The following is a 22318-nucleotide window of genomic DNA, read 5'->3' as shown; positions in this document are numbered from 1 at the left end:
TGAATCTCATCACTAATTGGTTTGTGTATATATTCCATTAGATCAAGGAGTATTTAATAAACTGACTCTCACTAAAATAAAATGAAACACCTTGACTGGGAGGGCTGTGATTCTAGTTCTTGGCACCAATATAAGCAACCAATGACCATCTCTTTTTGTGATACTTGGACACAGTTAATGGGAATCCCATGTGTCTACGTACATGTCCCACATATCCTTCTGTTTAGTGTTTAATGACATGTAGTTAGATGAAAAATTAAACAGCATTACTTTATTTTCGTAACATTGATTTTGCAATTGCCTCTCCAGCTAAGTCAAATTGGGCTTAATTTTGCAAGTGAAGAAGAAGCAAGAAGATTCAGATTTGCAGTCAGTGACATAATTGGAAGACGCCAGAGGAGAACTGGTATGTACTGACTGTATTTTAATGGTATGGGTAATGTGCTTTGGCAGCGACTCACTGCTTTTTTTTTTAAAGTACTTTCAATGGTTCTAAATTGATTTTCTTTTGGCGGGGGCGGAGGAGTTCCTTTGAGGTTCATCATAGTGGTTTACTAATTGGTCATTAATGTGAATTTAGTTCCCTTTTGTATAAATTTTTAAAATCTAAATTTGCAATTTCAATTTTATATTTTTGTTATTGGGTGGTTCAACTATGATGTTTCTCCTAAAAACTAAACCAGGATAGGGTACTACTTCTTGTTACAAGCAAATTTCAGGTTCAATTAAAAGGTATCTATAATCGTTACAATAGCAGTTCAAACCAAAATTTATTTTTTATTTGACAGTTTCACTTAAGGCTCCCTACCTTCAAAATAATGTTCTCCCTTTGCAAGCAATTTAAGCTTTCAACTTCATAGACTGGCTTAACACTTTGACACTGAATTTGGCCTAGAATTGTTTCATTTTGTACCCTGAGGGATTCACTTGAGTGACACACTTTTAGTATATTAATTTGTTATATTTTAGTGGAAGCAGTCAAATAGTGTTACATCTATTATAATGTGTACAGAACTAATCAATGTAAAAGTAGGCTCAAAGTCACTTTAATGAAATTTCAATATATATTTTTGTTTTTGTTTCAACAGAGAAAAGGCGAGATCCACCACCACTGAATGGTATGTATTTAACTGCAGTTTCCAAAGCATTAACTAATCTAAGCTAAAGCAAAATATTGTAGATGCTGGAAACCTGAAATAAAAACAATTCTAGATAAACACAGCACTTGAGGAATCAGCTGTAGCGGGAGAAACAGAATTATTGTTTCAGGTTAAGGACATTTTGTCAGACTGGAAGACATTAGAGATAAACAAGCAAGTCCAGAGCAAGGGAAATGAGGAGAGAGCAAGAAAAGAAGAAATGTATGGGATGTGGAAAGGGTGTAAGGTAGAAGTGATTAAATGACATAAATAATAGTGCCAGGCATTATGAGGCACTTCACAGCCTTTTGGACTCAACATTGAGTTTGACAATTTCACATCATGATTGTCACTTTTTTATTGGCCAGCAGCTTCTGGTAATGATTGTTACTGAAATTAATACCTTCTCTGGACCCATTTTTTTTCATTTCTTCCATTATCATCCCCCCCAGCTTTGCACAATTATCCCTTTTGTCATTTAATCTCTCCTGCTTCCCACCTTATTGCAAAACTCCCCTTTCATTCTTTGCTGTCTCCCTTTCCTTCTTGCTTAAAACTTGTTTTGAACTTTTTCCCGTTCTGCTGAAAGCGACAGTATAATGGGCCAAGATGGGGATGGAATGGTGAGTTAAAATAGCAAGCAAATGAAAGCTTAGGATCAGGCTTGTGTACTGAAATAAGGTCTTCAGCAAAGTGATTTAGCCAATCCATATTTGTTCTCCTAATTGTAAAGGAGACTGAATTGTAAGCAGTGAAGACAGTGTTACTAACTTGGAAGAAGTAAAAGAGAAGTATAGTTTCTCTTGGAAGCATTTTTGGAATCGTGGAAAGTGGGAAGGATGGAGTTGAGACCGGGTGTTATCTCCTGGATTGGCATACTGAGGTCGTGAGGAAAGTGATCAAGTGTTGGGGGTGATAGAAATGTGGACCAGGGTGCCACTGAGAATGGTTCCTGAGAGGGGAGGAGATGGAGAAGTGTTTGGTGGTGTTTCTTGTGGCAGAAAGAGCAGAAGATGATGCACTGAAGTCTGAGGTGACGAGATGGACCCTATTTCGGTTCTGGAAGGGAGGAGAGTGTGTCAGGGCAGATGTGTGGGAAATGGGAAGGACACAGTGGGGCCCTGTTAACTCTAATCAAGGGAAAACCTTGGTTAGTGAAAAGGAACACATTTCAGAAGTTATAAATTGTTTGAAAATAATTTGCAACATTGTCAAGGATAAATTTAACTTTAACAGTCTTTATTATTACTGATTCTCCCTTTGGCCAGCTGGACAATGCAGTTCTGGTTTCAAGCTTGCAAAACATACCATCAGGTGGACTGTGAACTATGTATTAAAATAGTTTGCATTTATATGTATTAGCTAAAACATTATGCCTCAAAGTTTAAAACATGAAAACTGAGCCAAAAGGGACATTCAGAAGAATGATAAAAACTTTATTCAAAATGGGTGACTTTTAAGAAGCATTTGAAGGAGATGCAGCTCATCCAAAACTTTGTCAGACACGCAGTGAAGAGATCGAGAAGTAGTGGAGAGGTAAAGCTGGGTGCCCTCAACATACATTCAGAAACAGACTTATGTCATCAAGGGAATGCATATATATGAGGAAAATGAAGGGACTGAAATGAGCTCCCTGAGGGTGATCCAGAGATAACTGTGTGGGGCTGGGAAGAGATGCAATTGCTGGAGATACTGGGGCTTCAGTTGGATAGGCAAGAGTGGAACCAAGTGGGGTAGTCCTACTAACAACAACGGAGAGAGAGGTTTTAGAGGAGGATGGTGCAGTTGACTGTAAAAGACTGCAGAGATTGAGGAGCAATGCACCATGTGCACAGTTGGAGGGTATAATTTGTAACTGTTAGGGCTGTTTTGGGTACTGTGGCAGGGGTCAGATCGTGATTGGAGGGATTCAAACAGAAGGTTGCAGGAAAGATGGGCACTGATTTTGGGAGTTAACTGCATGTTTAAAAGCTTGAAAAGGAAGGGAGATTGGACAATAGATTGCAGTGACATGGGATCAAGGGTGGATTTTTTGGGAGTGGTGGTCATTGTAGATTTGAAAGCAAGGTGCAAAATGTTTAAGCAAAGGGAATGATTTACAATATCAGCTGGTATAGGGACCAGGAAGGGAAGTGGGTGTTCAGCAACTTAATCTCACCTCTGTTCACCCTTTTGTAGTCAAAATGACCATGACATCAACTAGAATTCATTGGGTTAAAGTTTCAGGTGTGATATGTTTGAAGATGACTAATGAGTGCAATTTGAGCACAAAGTTTTGTTGCATGTTGGACACATGTCTTGGTAGTGCAGAAGAGATGCATGTTGCTCTGGAGTTAACAGGCTCACATTTCCTGTTGGCCAGTGCAACTCTGTTCATAGGAGGTGACAACTTTGCTGATGAGATTGAACCATACATAGTGATCCTGTGTGTGGTTCTCATGTTTCAAGGCCATGCTGCAACTCTTCAGTGAGACCTTTTAAGGTGTCCTTGAAGTGCTTTTCCTGGCCTCCATGTGAATGTTTCCCTTCAATGAATTCACTCTAGAAGAGCTTCCTTGGAAAGCACTCATCAGGCATTCTGGCAACATGTCCTGCCCATCTTATCTGAGCTCTGCAGAGTATACCAGACATGTAAGTCAGCGAGAGAATCTCAGCATTAAGAAACTTGTCCCACCACCTGATCTTGAGTAGTCTCCACACACTGGTCTTGTGAAAATGGTGTAGCTTGTTTGCCTGCATGGAGTAAACTGTCCATGCCTCACAGCATAAAAGAGAGGACAACCGCTCTGTAAACCTTCTCTTTTGTTGAGAGACAAATTCCTCTTCGCTCCTCAGACAGTTTGTCGTAACTTGCCAAAGGCAATGCTGGCCTTAGCTATTCTGTCACTGACTTCATCATCATTGACTTCATCAATGTGGACTATTCTGGAGACAGTGCTGCTGAGGTTAATTTGTCAACTGAATCAAACTTTTGGGCATTTACTGTAACATCTGGCTTCACATACAGTAAGTCCTCACTTAATGTTGCCCTGTTTAACATTATTTCACTTTAATGTCAGTAAGTTAATAGGGCCTGTACTCTAGTTGAGCGTCCCAAGATTCGTTTTAACGCCGTTGCCCTGCATGACCCAGTTGGTGCGGCCTCCCCAACTCCCCGACCTCTTGAGTTGCAGGATCATGATGAGACCGGAGAGCAATGTGGATTCAGGGCTAGGCTAGGAGCTTAGGGGAGGTTTGGCTTGGTTAGAATAGTGAAGGGAGGAAGAAATTGAACAGATTATCTCAATTGTTAGTAACAAAGAAATCAATTAGTACTTTGCATTTGTTGAAAGTGAGGATGGCGGGCAACAGAAAGTGGTTTAAGGAGGCGGCTGGTAGTAGTGGAGAAAAGAAGCTGTAGGTTATTTTTTATTTCCAGGATGATTCTGGAGTATTCCATAGTGTTTACAGCCCAGAAGCAGGGCCTTTGACTCAACTGGCCTGGAGGAAAGCAAAACTTGATTGTGTTTGATATGGTCCAGCAACTCTGATGATGAATGGCTAAACCAGCTGCACGCCAGACATGTTCAAGTCTGCACTCCACCTGAAGGAATGAAAATGCTAGCCATATTAGGGGAATGATCAGCATTTGAACAGCGAATTTAAGTTTATGGTATCTAAAGTTTTCTAAAATTACCAACTGGGGAAATAATATAGAGAATCCAAAACATTACCTATTCATATTTTGCTATTGAAAGTCACAAGTAAGCCTTGAAAGTTACCGTCTAGAAATGAATATTGCATTTGGGAGAGCAGCTTCATTGTAATGTAATTCTGGAGTTTCAGAGACCTTAAACTCTAAACCTGCTGGAATAAGTACATGACCATTCAATGGAAAAAATATAATGTTTATAGTTTATTTTACGGAGGATGAATTGTTAACGAGGTGCAGCAAACCAGATACTTGAATTGTCAATGGCCAATTACTGAAAGTGGTTGTGGCATGTGCATTTTGAGCTTTGCGTGTGAGGGTTGCCCGCCCTTCATATCAGGAAATCATGGGCAGCAATTTTGTTATGTATGCCTAGTAAGGTTAGGCTTTCTGCCAGCAGTGCTGCAGAATTTACTTGCGGAGCATTAAATCTATAAACCCATAATAATTTCAGATGGCACAGTTTACAAGTTAAAAAGTGTGAATAATACACTTTGTATTAAAATGGCATTGCAATATTAAAAATACTTTCAGATATCAATGTAATGTAAAGATGCAGATGCTGAATTGATTAGAAAAGCAGAAATTTTGCTGCTGCTAATTCTGAAGTCTTTGTTTCCTTGTTATGGTACTTGTTTTTGCATAAAGGCAGGCCTGAAAAAATTCCAAACAAGAATTAAATTTGCAGTGGTCTTAGTGATCTTATGCCAACACAATTTGAACTGCAGTTAAAAACTTTCTGCAGTAAAATGTGGCAGGATATTTTTATGAAGGCCCAACAACGCAAATGAATGACAAGCTGATCTGTTTCTGGTGGTGATTGAGAGAAAAATGTTGGCCCAGTTCAGAGTGTCATGAGATCTTTTGGCAATCATAAGGGGGTCTTAAGTGTAACAGTCACCAACAATGCTGCACTCATTCAGAACTGCACTGAAGTGTCATGCTCAGCCTATCATAAAATAATTTGTTGTCTGCATACTAGTAGAGGTCAAAGATTTTAAAGAAAAAGCAGAATGGCAGGATAAGAAAAGATTGCATTGAGTATTAATGATTGTGCAAAATATGCTGATTTTGTAATTTCTTAAGATCTACTGTTTTCTAAATGGCAAAAGCCAACTACTTAGTTGAATGCTCTGATAGAATAAGCTACTTAAATTAACCAGAAAAAATAATTTTGAGCAGAAAAATGAACTGGTGTTATTATGAAATTTATCTTTATGAACTCATGAGTTTTGAACTTCAGAGGTACTCCCGAGCCCTTTATCCCAATCTACAAAGATTCAATATCTGAGAAATTTGAGTGGCAGAATGTTCTATGCAGCATTTTCTGCTACAACTTTAGAGGATTTTGTTTGGTATCATAAGTGTTTCAAACTTTTGCCAAGTTATAACCTCGGGTGAGGTTTGCGCTGCTGCTACTTGTTTTGCACTGCTGAAGAAAGTGCTTGGTTAATGATTGGAAAAAAGTTGCTGAGTAAATATGGCTGTGCTTAAGGATAGTGAATGTAATTGCTTCTGCTTGTATCTTGTATCTCGTGCACAGAAGCACAGATCTAAACTAAAAAGTATGTTTTTTAATATGTCACATTTACTATAAGTTGTTCACTTGTGGCTTTTCACCAATATTGAAGCAATTTCATCTGCCAAGTCATCAATCACAATGTGAAACTTCAATAGTCAAGAGACTTGAGTATTGTAGAAGTTCAGTCCTTCAACATTTCCCCCTTGCATTAATTTCAACAGGAAAATTGTCATGTTCATTGGGTTGGAACTTTTAATAGTGCTTGTTGTATAAGTGTGCATAGTTCTGATTTATCATCAGCTAATCTGCCTCTTTAGATGTAAAATACGCATGGTACTGTTGTAGATGTTTCAGAAGATTACTTTTGACTCATTCAGAGAACCACCCAAATACTAAATAGTAATTGGCTTTTTTCAATAGTATACTAAGTAATGACATTTGTTAACTATTGATTCATGAGATGGAAGCTTCACTGGTAAGGCCAGCATTTATTGTCTATCCCTAACTAACTTTGAGAAGATGATGGTGAGCCACTGTCTTGAATACAACTGAGTGATTTGCTAGGCCATCTTAGGGGCAATTAAGAGTTAACCAATGTTACTGTGGGTCTGGGGTTACACACGAGATCACAGATTTCTTCCCCTAAAGGACATGATTGAACCAGGTGAATTTTACAACGATCCAGTAGTTTCATGGTCACCATTACTGATACTAGCCTTTTATTCCAAATTTTTATTTCACCAGCTGAATTTAAATTCCCTAGCTGATGTGGTATTTGAACTGGTGTCTCTGGATCACTCATCCAGTAACAATCACTATCCTACTCTACTAAACTACCTGTTCTCTTTATCCCTGTTGAACCTAGGAACAGGAGTAGGTTATTTAAAACAAAAACAGAATTACCTGGAAAAACTCAGCAGGTCTGGCAGCATCGGTGGAGAAGAAATCAGTTAACGTTTCGAGTCTTCATGACCCTTCGGCAGAACCCTTCGGTCATGAAGACTCGAAACGTTAACTGATTTCTTCTCCACCGATGCTGCCAGACCTGCTGAGTTTTTCCAGGTAATTCTGTTCTTGTTTCGGATTTCCAGCATCCGCAGTAGCTTTTAGCTTTTTATTTTTATATCTGTAGGTTATTTAACCCTTCTAGGCATTTCTGCCATTCTATGCAATCACGGGTGATCTGTGACCTAACTCCATATACCTGCCTCTCAATCCTTAAAACCATGTTTCATATTCATAGATTTTTGTTAACCTGTCTGCATATTTTAGACTGCTGTTCATCTTCATTGTGCATATTCTTAAACCTTTCCCTCCATATGCTCTGGCGTGCCTCTGCCCCTGACATGAAGCTATTAATATATATAATATTATTGGAAAGTATTTTTCTTTTAAAATAGAGGTTCAGTCTGTAGGTGTGTCTTAATTGGATTAAGCCAGCTAGTCTGGGTGCTTTGAGTACTAGTTTTGATATGTAAGAGAGCGTGCATTTACATTTTTTTGAATAGAGCATTGAAGAAGTGGGTTGAAAACTGACACCTATCTAGCAGATACCATGCCATATGTTTATATTGCTAATAAAATTGGTACTATGAAAGGGGTTTTATTGTTAGAAGCTAGTGATACAATGAGAATTTACATTCAACGGGCGGTGGCAAGTATAACTTCAGTTTTCGAATGTGCAGGGCAGAGGCAATGTGAGATCCAAAGGCAGCTGTAAGCCTTCAACTGCCTCCAGAGAAACCAAAGTGAAAAGAATCTCATTTTGAATTTGTACGGTGAAAATGCGGTCTGGTGTCTGGTTAAGTCTATGGGTTGCTGTTGCCTTAATGGATATTAGTTTGGGAATTTGTTAAAAGTTATGATAGTAGTAATTTGTAGCCATGTGTATATATATTTTAACATGTATAAATTAATAAAATGTTTCATTTAGTTTAATGTAAAACCCCGAACTGGTGGTCTGATTCCTGAATTTTGAGTCACATCTCAAACATAACACTTAAAATTGTGGATTATGACAATTGTTTAAATTTTCCCTCTGGGATTTTTAAATAACTCAGCTTTAACAACTGCATCATAACAACTGGGGGCTCTTGACGGGATAATTTATATTTCTAATTCCTTGATTGGTTAGGAATTGGTGAATCCTAAGCTTACGAGTATGAGAGGCACTTTGAATTCAGGAGTTGGTGAGGTATTTTAGAAGTAGTGCAACTGCAAGATGGCTTTGGCAATTGCTAAGACTTGTCTGGGACTAAAAGAGATAACTCTGATTAGGTTGGAGAAAATAATCAAAAGTAAGTTAAGAGTTGGCAGATAAGTTAAAATTGGGGTTATCTGCAGTGACTAGGAAATCATTATTAGTTAAAAGTATAGCACAGCATCTACAGTTGGAAGTGAAACCTGACACTAGTGAGTCACAGCTGGAGGTAGTGAGACTTCAGTTGCAAACGAAGACGGTTGAATTTGAACAAGGACAGGAGCTGAAAAAGCTTGAATTAGAAGCAAGGGAATTAGAAATTGTGAAGATGGAGAAGGAGGAAAGAGAGAGAATTCCAACCGAAAATATTGACAGTTAGGAAAGAGATGTCAGTAGGTGAGGAAGGATTTATCTCTAGAGTAGACCCAGTGGGGATATGTTTAATTTTGTGTAAGCTCTTCCAAAGTTTGGGGAAAAAGGTATTGAAGCATTCTTTATTACATTTGAGAAGCTAGCTTAACAGATGAAATGGCCACAGGAAAACTGGACATTATTATTACAGTCTAAGTCGTTAGGTAGGGCATATGAGGTATATTTCAGAAGAAATGTCAGTGAATTATGATGTGGTGAAAAAAACTATTTTTGAGTGCATATGAGTTGGTTCCTGAAGCATGCAGGCAGAAATTTAGGAATATGAGAAAACAGCCTGGGCAAACTTAAATTGAGTTTGAAAGAGTAAAACAAAGATACAGGCATTAAAAATAAAGACAACCTATGCAGTTCTTAGGGAAGTCATTCTTTTGGAAGAATTTAAAGATTCAATCCCTTCGGTAGTGAGAACCCATGTGGAGGAACAGAGGATTGATCCTGTAAGACAAGCAGCGGAGATAGCTGATGATTGAGTTAGTTCATAGAGCTAAACTTTTTTTCTGTCACCCTTTCAAATTAGAAAAGGGTAAAAAGTGGGAAGGTGAAAGGAGGGTAGGTAGTCAGGGAAGAGGAGGAGTAGCTGGAAGTTCCCAGGAAGTTTTTTCTCAGGGTAGAAAGGAAGGTGCTGAAGGTAGAAGTGACATTCGAAAATTGAGGGTGTTTCCATTGTAATAAAGTGGGGCACAAAAAGTCAGTGTGGTGGAGGTTGCAGAAAAAATCTGTACGTATTATTGGGGTACAGAAAAGCTCTGGAAGTAAAAGTACCGTGGGTTCTAAGGTTCAGGCACAGGAGAAACCAGTGGTTTGTGTACAGGTGAAAGGAAGAATCAGTGAAAGGTAAAGAAGTGGGATTGTGTTCACAGTTTACTCGAATACTGGGGAACTGGTTGCAAAAATGTTGACTTTGTATGTGAAGGGAAAGTTTTTTCATGTGTACAGGGTGGAGTAGGTAAAGATCTTAAAATTTTAAGAGACACGGGCTAGTCAATCCTTAATGTTGTGGGATAGTGATATTTGTTGTTCAAAGGGAGTGTTGCAGGAGAAGGTGGGGTTCATGGAGAAGCTAAATCTATTCCATTGTGGAAGGTAAATTTAAAGAGCAAATGGAAGATGAGTGAAGCTATAGTTGGAGTGGTGGAAAAATTGCCCGTCGCAGGGATTCATTTATTTTGGGTAATGATATAGCTGGATCTCAAATGTGGGTGATGCCTATGGTAGTTGAGCAGAAGTGCTACATAAGGACCACCCTGGATTGCTTCCTGGTTGTGTTATAATGAGATCAAAGGCCCATAGGGGATAAACAAGATAGGCAGGCAGCTCAAAGGCAAGAAGGTGTCGAAATCCAAATAGCTGGCAACTGTATTTGATAACATTGCTCAGGAGAAAGGAATGCAGGACAATTCAGCTGAAATGTTTAACTCAGAGGTTAGTGGAATTACAGAAAAATGATTTGCAATTAAAACAGTTATTTCAGAAAGCTTATTCAGAAATAGAAGCAAAATATATTCCAGTATGTTATCTTCGAGGGAATATTTTAATGAGAAAATGACAGTCGGATCATGTCTCAGCAAATGAAGGCTGGAGGGAGGTGCATCAGATTGTTATCCCATTAGGGTATAGAAATGAGATTCTGAGGATTGCTCATGAAATTCCAATGGGGGTACATTTAGGAATTAGGAAAACACAGGAATAGATAAAGGTTTTTTTGGCGAGGATTGCATAGGGATGTGGTCAAATTCTGTAGAACTGTTGTACATGTCAAATAACAAGAAAGCCACAAGCAGTGATTAACCCGGTGCCTTTAATCCCAATATCAGCATTTGAAGAGCCTTTTACCAGGATCATGATTGATTGTGTCTCCAAGATTATATAAGTGGCAGTCAATATTTATTAACAATAATGGATGTGTCTACCAGGTTTCCTGAAGCAATACCTTTTAAGAAATATTATAACTAAGAAGATTGTGGAGGAGTTAATTAAATTTTTCACATGATATGGCTCACCTAAAGAAACACAATCAGATCAGAGGTCAAATTTAATGTCACAGCTGTTTAAGGAAGTAATGAACAGTTTGGGGATAAAACGGTTTAAGTCAACAGCTTATCATCCAGAGTCACGAGGAGCTTTGGGAAAATGGCATCAAACTTTAAAAACTATGATAACAGCATATTGTCAGGATTATGCACAGGATTGGGATACAGGAATTCCATTTTTGTTATTTGCTATTGGAGATGCTCCTAATGCATCCACTGGTTTTAGCCCTTTTGAACTAGTTTATGGTCATGAGGTAAGGCGACCACTGAAATTGATTCAAGAGAAATTGGTGGGTCAAAATTCAGAAACTACTCTCCCGGATTACGTATCAAATTTCAGGGAAAGATTGAATAGAACATGCGAGCTGGCTAGGGAACATTTAAAGATATCACAGCAAGTGATGGAAGTGAAAGCAGATGAGGCTAAAATTCGCAGTTTTGTTTCTGGAGAGAAAGTATTAGTTTTGTTATCAATACTAGGTGATTCATTAAATGCAAGATTTAGTGGGCCTTACAGGATTGAAAAGAAATTGAGTGAAGTAAGTTATTTAATAAATACTCCTGATGGAAGAAAGAAGCAGAGGGTGTGTCATTTAAATATGCTTAATAAGTACTTTGACAGGGAAAAGGAACAAAAGAGGTATTAATGGTGGTGAATGACGAGAAAGAGGTGGAAGTGCAGGACTCTGAAATTGATTTTCCTCTAATAAAATTGGATAATGAGGGGGTGCTTGAAAATTTAAATAAATATTTTGAGTTACCTTCCAAGCAAATGTCAGAGATTTGGAAAAGCTATTACAGTCACACAAACCTATTTGTGGAAATAAGTTGGGAAATACACCATTTAGCTTTACGTGATGTATGTATAGGAATATCATCTTCAATAAGGCAACAACATTATAGATTAAATCTGGCAAAGTTATCACAAGTACAAAAAGAAATTGATTTCATGCTTCAAAATGATATAATTGAGTCTAGTTGCAGTAACTGGAGATCGCCTATTATACTGGTACCGAAACCGGATGGAGAACACAGACTGTGTGGAGTATCGAAAGATGAATGTGGTGACAAAAGCAGATTCATATCCCATACCACAGTTGGAGGATTGCATTGAGAAACATTGCAATCGAAATTTATCTCTCAGATTGACTTGCCTAAAGGATATTGGCAGGTACCTTTGTTGGAGAGAGCAAAGGAGATTATCAGCTTTTGTAATGCCAAGTGGACTATATCAGCTTGACGTCATGCCATTTGGTATGAAGAATGCACCTGTGACATTTCAAAGACTGACAAAGTAATTGTGGGCCTAAGCAATTGTGCGGTTTATATTGATCTAATTGTTTCCAGTCAGACGTGGGAGGAGCATTTACAGCATCTGGAAGAATTATTTACTCGACTACAAGAAGCTAATTTGGTGATGAACTTGGCTAAAAGTAAATTTGCAAAAGTGCAAGTTACATATCTAGGTCATACGTTGGACATGGTAAGGTGGCTTTGATAGATGCGAAAGTAAAGGCTATCGTGGATTTCTCAGTGCCTACAACAAAATGAGAAGTTTTGAGTGGGTTTTACCGGAAATTTGTACCAAATTTTAGCCAAGTGGTTGTTCCACTGACTGAACAATTAAAAAAGAACAAGAAGTTTCAATGGACACGAGTGTCAGAAGTCATTCGACAGTTTGAAAACTGTATTAACTACGACACCAGTGTTGGCAGTACCCAGTTATGCCAAGCAATTCAAGTTGGCTGTTGACGTAAGCGACGCAGGCATTGGAGCTGCACTGATACAAGAGGATGACATTGGAATTGAAAAACTGATCGGGTATTTTTCACAGAAGCTGAATGTACAACAGAGAAGATATTCAGCGATCGAAAAAGAGACTTTGAGTTTGGTGTTAGCGTTGCAGCATTTTGAAACTTATGTTGCAAACAATTCATCAGAAACTATCGTTTATACAGACCTTAATCCTTTTAGGTTTTTGGACAAATTTTGAGACAAAAGTGCAAGGCTTTTTAGATGGAGCCTATTATTACAACCATATAATCTACGTATTATACATATTGCTGGAAGAGAAAATCTGTTTACAGATGCATTATCAAGAGTTTGAAGCCTAAAGGAAAGTGGGACATTTTTTTTAAAAACCTGGGACGTCTTTCTGGGCTGTCCTTTAGAATTATGACAGTTAATTTTCCGATAAGGAGGGGGGATGTCGTGAAGCTATTGATGTGTATAATATTATTGGAAAATATTTTTCTTTTAAAAATAAAGGTTTAGTCTGTGGGTGTGTCTTAACTGGATTAAAGCCAGCTGGCCTGGGTGCTTTGATGTGTACTAGTTTTGAGATGTAAGAGAGAGAGTGCATTTGCATTTTGTTGAACAGAGCATTCAAGAAGGGGAGTAATTCTGGCACCTAGCTAGCAGAGACCAAGCAATATGTTTATATCACTAATAAAATTGGTACTATGAAAGGGGGTTTATTGTTAGAAGAGACTAGTGATACAATAAGAATTTACATTCAATGGGCGGTGGTAGGTAAAACTTCAGCAGTTTTCTGGTGTGCAGGGCAGAGGCAATGTGAGATGAAAAGGCAGCTGTAAGCCTCCAACTGTCTCCACAGGGACCAAAACGAAAAGAACCTAATTTTTGAATCCATAAGGTGAAAATGCGTTGTCTGGTGTCTGCTTAAGTCTATGGGTTGCTGTTGCCTTAATGGAAATTAGTTTGGGAATTTGTTAAAAGTTATGATAGTAGTAATTTGTAGCCATGTGTATATATTTTAACCTGTGTAAATTAATAAAATGTTTCATTTAGTTTAATGTAAAACCTTGAACTGGTGGTCTGATTCCTGAATTTTGAGCCACATCTCAAACATAACACTTAAAATTGTAAGTTATGACAGGTGTTTAAAGTTTCCCTCTGGGATGTTTAAATAACTCAGCTTCACCAACTGCATCGGTAACAGTCCCCACTACTGCTTAAAGCTGCAACGGAAATAGTATTTGGAAAAGCACAACTGTAAAGTAAGCTTTTCACAGAATGAATAAATGACCTGTGAAACAGGGTGGCCACTTAGCCATCACTTCTCTGTGCTTCCTTCAGACTTGCCAAATCTCTACAATCCTCTGGTTTGTAGATAACTGGAGGGGCGGACATAGGAGCAGGAGTAGGCCATTTGGCCCCTTGAGCCTACTCCACCATTTAACTTGATCATAGCTGATATTCTACCTCAACGCAGCTTCCTGCAATATCCCCGTACCCTTGCTGTCATTGGTATCTAGAAATCTGTCAACCTCTGCTTTGAACATACTCAATGACTGAGCCTCCACAGCCCTCTGGGATAGAGAATTCCAAAGATTCACCACCCTTTGAAGAAACTCCTCCTAATCCTGGTACTAAATGGCCTACCCCTTATTCTGAGACTGTGTCCCCTGGTTCTAGACCCCTCCCACCTCACACCCCCCTCCCCCCAACCAAGGGTAACGCCCTTCCTGCATTCTACCCTGTCGAGCCCTGTATATATAATAAAAAATTATGCACTTCAATGAGATCGCCCCTCATTCTTCTGAACTCTAGAGAATAGTCTTGTCGATCTTTCCTCATAGGACCGTCCCGTCGTCCAAAAGGTGCAAAAGAGAAAGTTAACATTTTGAGTCTAATATGACTCTTCATCCGTATTGGACTCGAGGTTAACTGTTTCTCTCTCCACAGATGCTGCCAGACCAGCATTTTGTTTTTATTTCAGATTTCCAGCATCTGCAGTATTTTGCTCATATAGTTATCCTGTTGTTATTCCTCCAATTACACACATGCATTAAAGCAAACCAACCTCCCGTACAACATTTAGCTGTATAGTTGAGTTTCAGTCAGCTTTCTTGAAGAACAAGCTGCAGTTAAGAGTGGTATGGATAAGGCCATTTATCAGAACTCATCGTCTTTCAATTATTCCAAGGTGGGTACATTCAACTCAGGATATTTAAGTCCACTTGGATACTGTAAACCACAGTCAATTGTCTGAAAATTGGAACCTGTCAGGCAAACTATTCTTGTCTGATTTATTTTGTACAACGGAAGCTAATTTTGCACAGAACAGCTTGTTATTAAACCAGTTTAATTCCAATAGCAATTTTCAGTTTTATAGAACAACCCCAATGAGCTTCAGAGCTGAAACTGGACAATGGATAATGTTGGGAGGAAACTTGGATGAGATAACTGGTATCTTTAAGGTTTTTGAAGGAGGTGATCTAGTAAAATGGAGGGAGTGCTTTATGGAGAATGAGAGCATGGGCCAAGATGGCTGAAGGCCCTGCTACCATGGTTGGGAAATGCAAAGGAAGCCATGAGTGGGAAGCATTTAATACTATAAAGGGCTGGAGGACAGAGCAGAGGTAGAAATTATCAAGTTACAGAGGGCCATATACAAGAATGATAAAGGTTTTGAATTTGATGTAATGAAGGAATGGGTCTGGACATAGTAGATGGGGAGAAACTGTTCCCACTTGTGAAAGATCAAGAATGAGAGGGCACAGATTTTAAAGTCTTTAGTAAAAGACAAGTGATATGAGAGAACACTTTTTCACGTAGCAAGTGGTTAGGGTCTGGAATGTACTGTCTCTGTGTATTGGAAGCAGGTTTAATTGAAGCTTTCAAAAGGGGATTAGACTGTTATCTGAAAAGGAAGAATGTGCAGGGTTGCTGGGAGAAGGCAGGAGAACGGAACTAGGTGACTTGGTCATTCGGAGAGCCAGTGCAGACACTATGGGTCAAATGACCACTACCTGCACTATAACAATTCTGTTATTCTGTAAACTATTGGAGATGGGTGAAAACAGAATGATGATGAAAATAACTTATGTAGGATAATATGAAGCTTTTAAAATGTTGCAACCTACTCCAGTTTGAATTTGGGGAAGCTAGCAAGGAATGTGTGGAGTATCTGAACATAAAGGTGATGAGAGTTGGTCAAGATTGAAGTAACAATGGGGATCAGATGAGAGTCGAAATGAATCAACTGTAATTAATGTAAATGGACAGCCGTGGAGGCAACAACTGTAGAGATTGAAATTCAGTTTGTTGTAAGACTGGAAACATGGATTGCATTCCTTCAAACCCCTCTCCCTCAATGGAGCACATCGCAGTGTTTATATTTGGTTTATGAGATTAGGCTCAGCATTTCAGAAAGCCTATATGGCAATGATGAAGATTGGACCCCACTACCTTTCAGGAGCAATCTGCAATTTCAGTTGGATCAATCACTGTTAGAACTTGGGTCCGTCTGGTTGTTAAGATAGTTACTGAAATTTGCTAACTATTGCATCAAACTCTTCATTTCTAACGGGTAAATGATTTAACTTAATTTCTGCAGGACATGCACCAAAAAGAGACAACACTGGTGCTCTACTAAGTCTGAAAACTCCCTTTCATGCAATCTTTCATTGTTCAATGTGGCTTTTAAGATCTAATTCTAGGAGTTTGAGTTGCGGTTTGCCTTTCACAACAGTTTTCCATTGTGAATCATTTGGTCACTTCAGTATAAAGCGCTCTAGATCATCCTTTTTCTTTTCTCTCAAAATATACTGTTTGTTTTTCCAGGGCTGAGGAGCAAGTTGCATTTTTATTTGTATTACTTTTTGTTACCATTCCCATGCTGAGCGTTTTTATTATACGGTTCTTAATTTTTGAACATTAGATACAATTTCAGTATTTGGGTAGGTTAGTCTGGAGGAGCTGAAGGAGTTATATCTTGAAGGTACTGGAGAGAACAACTTTAACTAGAAATCATAACAATGATTCTTTTATCTATGCTAGACTCAAATATAAACTAGTTTGTTGTCAAGACTGCCTTATCTTGGAGGATGCAATTACAATGCTGACTTAAAATGTTTGCTTCAGCCAAGAGACTAAATGACATTGTGGCTGCGTTGTGGGAAGAGAAATAGTTAGTCAATCATCAGGCTCATATACACTGCAGGAATGGAAGGAAGGGAAAATGTGTTCTAGCTTGTACTCCCATCTTCTGCACCCCTGCACCCCCCCCCCCCCCCCCCCCCCCCCCCAACCAACTCTTTTTCTCCCAAGGACTATTACCTGAAGAAAGAAGTATGAAGGTAGGAAACCACTCAAGTTACAAAACCAATGATGAATCCTGTGTTTTTTTCCTTCCACCTCAGGACCATCTCTTCCTATGGCTACAGTTGACATTAAGAATCCAGAAATTACCAATGTTCGATACAATGCACAGGTTAACAATTTTGTATATGCCAAAGATAAGAAGAAAGTAAAAGGTAAAAAGAAGAAATTGACTAAGGCGGACATTGGCACACCAAGTAACTTCCAGTAAGGATTCTTGATTGATCAGTACTTAAGTGACTTTCTTAAAAATCCTTTCTGCATGTAGGTTCCAATTTCTTTTTAATGATTCTGCATAGAATGATGGCTGACCAGAGTACACTATAATTGTTTGCTGGCTTAAGATTTCAGATCTGTGAAACTGCAAACCAAGGAGGAAGTTGCTTAGTTAATTTGTGCTCGTAACTGTTTTGTAAGCTTCTCCATTATACCTCAGATTTTCTGTTTGCAAATTGTTTTCAGCACCACTTCTGTAAATTAAAGAGAGCATCTCATTGGTAATAAAGAACAATGGGTGGAGTTGCAGTACTGAAAGTTATAATCTTGGAGTCAGCATGCATACTGACAAAACTTGCCAAGTTATAACAGTGTTTTCGAGGATGGATTTTCTTTTAAAAACTGAAGTGAATAACATGTCTAAGTTTTTACTCTAAATGTTAGAGCAAATGTAAGGAGATGCAAAACACAAAATATAAATCATTTCAAATAATTCATTGAGCTCTGCTTGAAAATGCAACATTCGCTAACATTTTAAATTTCAAAATAGGTTGTGGTATATACATGTGGTTCCTGCCATTTGTACCATTTTTATGTATCCCTCCACATGCTTCACTATTGTATAATTGTAACAAGTCATCTGGGTCCTAAACTCACTCAGATGTCATTTTATATTCCTTCTGGGGAAAAAAAGGAAGGCAGTTCAAACAAATTGTACAATGATATAGTAAATGGTGTATAGAAAACGCATTATTCCAAACATGGTTTATGATTGTTAGGTTGTATATCCAATTCTGACTGATGTTTGTCCGCATAATAGTTGAGGACCACCAAAGTGCCACTAATTTACTGCATCCGTAATGAAAGGCTCAAGTGTATTAATGAAGAATTTGTTACATTTTTCTTTTTTCATTTGAAAAAGGTAAAAGTAATGTTCTTGATGCTTGCAAGTCATTTGTTTCTTTCCAATGAAGAAATGCAAGCATTGGTATCACTAAAATTGCGGTTGAAACTTTAATATGTTGAACTTATGGAGGAGAAAAAGTGCTGATAATGAATTTATACTAAAAGTCCTGAAAGAATGTTCTTAAATTAAAAAGTCATTTTTACTGAATCAAACTACTCGCTAACCTATTTTAGTAAAGACTTCTACAATTATCTTTAATCCTTGAGCTAAAGAAAGGATGGGGGGGGGGGGGCGGGACGGGAAATCAGTCAGGGTTCCCACTTATGATTTCTACCCAGCCTGCCCTTACTGCTAGAATGCATGTGAGGATTCCACTTGAAGGCCAGGTTGGTTTCCGCTGTGATTTCCAATAGTCCATTTGGCCACCAGCACCAGATGTTGGATCAACATGTGAAGAATAGCCTTTAAGAAAGGCACTTGAGAACCAGTATCTGTGAAATTGTACTGACCCGAGTCACTTCTTTCAGTAGAGAAAGAGAACAGAGGGAGTAGGGTCAAATTAGAAAGAAGAAATTATCCTTAAAATGTTCCTTTGAATTCAGCTTAGTACTTTCCTGATGTGTGTTGCTTTAAAAATGCCTCTTTTAAAATACATCTTGTATTCTGTATTGTAAATTTTCATCTGGTTTGTATCCTTCCTACTTACAGGCATATAGGACATGTTGGCTGGGACCCAAATACAGGTTTTGATGTAAGTAAAGTTATCTACTTTGAAATCATCTGAGGACATGTTTTCTTTTAAATATTTGCAAACCTTCACATATCTAGATATGAAGGGTTATTGTCTTGATCTCCAGATAGAAACTATTTTGCTTTAAGTGGGCACATTTGTTTTGTGTCCTGTTTGTAGGTGTGCTCATAGGCATGCTGTGCCTGGGCTTTATCCCTATGATTCCATGATTCTGTGTTCATGGAGAAAGCAGATTGAAAAATCATTCCTCTTTGACCTGCCTATTGAGATTGTAGAATTACTTTGAATATGTCATGCAAAGGAATTGGTGATGTTTGATAGTTGGTTGCAAACTTGCTATGAGAAACAGGGATTCTTTCATGTGTTCAAGTTTTTGATTTGAATTAATTATCTTAAACACAGGAACTACAACCTAGATTATTTTTATTTTACAGAAAATGAAGGAATTGTCACTTGAGTTGAAGCCATATGTACTTGTTGCTCCTGTTATTACTTTGAAACAAGTTGCTTAAATACATTGATTCGTTTGGTAGCAAGAATTCAGCAGACATCCCTTGTGTTCAAATATAAAATTATAACTTGACAAACACCACCCCCATAATTTTACAAAACAGAAAACTGAGACAACTGGAGTGTTGAAAAGGTTGTACTTGCAGATGAATATCCATCAGAAATGAAAATTTTCTTATCGATATCAAGTATTCATTGGTCAAGTGCTAGATGCAGAGTAAAACAGATTTGCTTAGTTTTAAACCAGAATGCGATCACCATTATTGCATCATTATAATCCTTCACTTGCCATATATGCTGTTCTTGAGGGCCTTTCCATACTATGGATCGTAGGATGTGATCTTAAGTAGGAATGGATAGATGCTGTCGAATTAAACTGAAGCTCCTTGCTGAAAGCTGAGCAAGACATTTCATGTCTCAGTGAAAGCTGCATTTGAACACACATCATGCAAGTAAAAATGTAACATTCTGGTCAACTGCATTGTACAATCCTTATTGCTGAGCAATGCACTGAATTGACATCAGGACTTAGTGTCCAATTCTTGGATAGGTCCAAGTAGATTGACCCCTACCTAGCATTGTTGCATATTTAGTGAATGTAAACTGAACAATTTTATAATATGATAATGGGGCTATGTATGAAATTCAGTACAACTCCTTTTAATTTTCTCCCTGTATTTCTGTTGCGTCAACTTTAATTGCCTAAATATCCATGTTCATTTTATTTACAGCTGAATAATCTGGATCCTGAATTGAAGCATCTGTTTGACATGTGTGGTATTTCTGAGTCACAGCTGAAGGATAAAGAAACATCAAAAATTATATACGATTTTATAGAGAAAAAGGGAGGAGTTGAAGCTGTCAAAAATGAGTTGCGCAGACAGGGTAAGTTAGCTACTTATTCAACTGTATTTTCTGGACCACAACTTGTTGACCAATTTCAATGTTTGCCAGAGTTTGAGACTTAACAACAATGGTTTATCACAGGTCTTTGAATCGAAATTTTACTATTTTTGGCACAATCCTCACATTAAATTTTCTATTGTCTAATTGTTATATTTTGGGGGATGGGTGGGGGAAAATGCTCAGCTTCCAGTGCCATCCTAGCCTACTTGATTCTTTTGTGACCTCCGCGTCACGCATTGATTTCAATCATAGTGTTACGTTTTGAGTGTTTTTCTCTATCGTTCTTGCTCTAGGTTTTTTGGACTCTATTTTGGCTCTCGTAGATGAGCCATAAGTCCCAGTACCTTGGAGATTGTCTTCAGTAACTTTATGTAATTATCGGTAATGTGTCCTAGGCAACAAACTGAGTAACCTTGCTAGTAATTGTGGAACTGTGAGCTGCAAAGAGATGATGTTTTCAAACCAACTAGAACCCAGCTCCTAGAAAAGAAACACTAGTGATTACTCTATTGCATCACTCAGTTCTCTCAAATTCAGTATTTCAAACTTGAAGCTAATTTTTCAGAGTTTCAAATTATGCCTTAAGTTAGAAATTTATATTCTACATTCAGGTTCTGAGGGCCAAGCATTATGAATTATGTATGAATTGACTGTCTTCTGTATTGTGATTTCATTTGGCCCATAAATCTAAGCCAGTTCTACCTTGGATCATCTTAGTCTGATTCTTTTACCCTACCCCCCTTTTAAAACATTTCTATGTTCTAATTCTCTTTTGAATTATTAAATCCTCTGCCTCGATATCCACATGGTGAGCCATTCCATATTTGAATCATTGAAGTTTCTGTAAAGGAAGGCTGCATGAACCGCAGTTTCTGCTGTCTATATTTGCTGATACAATCCAAAACAAACCCCACTATCCAGAAGTTTTCCCCTCCCCTGACCCTGCCAAAGTTCCATATCGACCTCTGCTACAAGTATTTAGCTGCCTTAATATAAAAGCAAAATACTGCGGATGCTGGAAATCTAGAACAAAAACAAAAGGAGTGTTTGGGCCCTTGGACGGTGAGGAGGGGGAGAAGTAAAGGGGCAGGTGTTGCACCTTCTGCGGTTGCGTGTGAGGGGGTTGAGGTGTAGGGGGTGATGGAGGAGTGGACCGGGGTGTCCCGGAGGGAATGATCCCTGCAAAATGCCGCCGGGGGGGGGGTGAAGGGAAGATGTGTTTGGTGGTGGCATCATGCTGGAGTTGGCGGAAATGGCGGAGGATGATCCTTTGAATGTGGAGGCTGGTGGGGTGATACGTGAGGACAAGGGGGACCCTATCATGGTTCTGGGAGGGAGAGGAAGGTGTGAGGGTAGATGAGGCCGCAGAAGGTGCAACACCTGCCCCTTTACTTCCCCCCTCGTCCAAGGGCCCAAACACTCCTTTCAAGTGAAGCAGCATTTCACTTGCACTTCCCTCAATTTAGTCTACTGCATTCGCTGCTCCCAATGCAGTTTCCTCTACATTGGAGAGACCAAACGCAGACTGGGTGACCGCTTTGCGGAACACGTTCGGTCTGTCCGCAAGCATGACCCAGACCTCCCTGTCGCTTGCCATTTCAACACTCCACCCTGCTCTCATGCCCACATGTCTGTCCTTGGCCTGCTGCAATGTTCCAGTGAAGTTCAGTGCAAACTGGAGGAACAGCACCTCATCTTCCGACTCGGCAGTTTACAGCCTTCCGGACTGAATATTGAGTTCAACAACTTTAGATCATAAACTCTCTCCTCCATCCCCACTCCCTTTCCAATCTCCCTTTTTCCAATAATTTATATATATTTTTCTTTTCCCACCTATTTCCATTATTTTCAAATGTATTTCCACCCATCGTTTTATCTCTACCTTTTT

General features: G+C 38.7%; 1 protein-coding gene across 1 annotated transcript in view; it reads left to right on the top strand.

Annotated features, from left to right (window-relative positions):
• The first annotated feature begins 313 nt into the window (after positions 1 to 313).
• wasla (WASP like actin nucleation promoting factor a) overlaps positions 314 to 22318 on the top strand; it is a 36471-nt gene continuing 14466 nt past the window's right edge. Inside the window, exons 1-5 of the mRNA XM_078568386.1 lie at positions 314 to 406; positions 1089 to 1118; positions 17182 to 17347; positions 18972 to 19014; positions 20256 to 20409. Coding sequence (XP_078424512.1) covers positions 17196 to 17347; positions 18972 to 19014; positions 20256 to 20409 — 349 coding nt within the window. The 5' untranslated portion in view covers positions 314 to 406; positions 1089 to 1118; positions 17182 to 17195. The remainder of the gene's footprint in view (positions 407 to 1088; positions 1119 to 17181; positions 17348 to 18971; positions 19015 to 20255; positions 20410 to 22318) is intronic.

Source organism: Cetorhinus maximus, chromosome 22, assembly GCF_964194155.1.
Source record: "Cetorhinus maximus chromosome 22, sCetMax3.hap1.1, whole genome shotgun sequence".
Taxonomy (NCBI): domain Eukaryota; kingdom Metazoa; phylum Chordata; class Chondrichthyes; order Lamniformes; family Cetorhinidae; genus Cetorhinus; species Cetorhinus maximus.
This window is presented reverse-complemented; position numbering and strand designations above follow the sequence as displayed.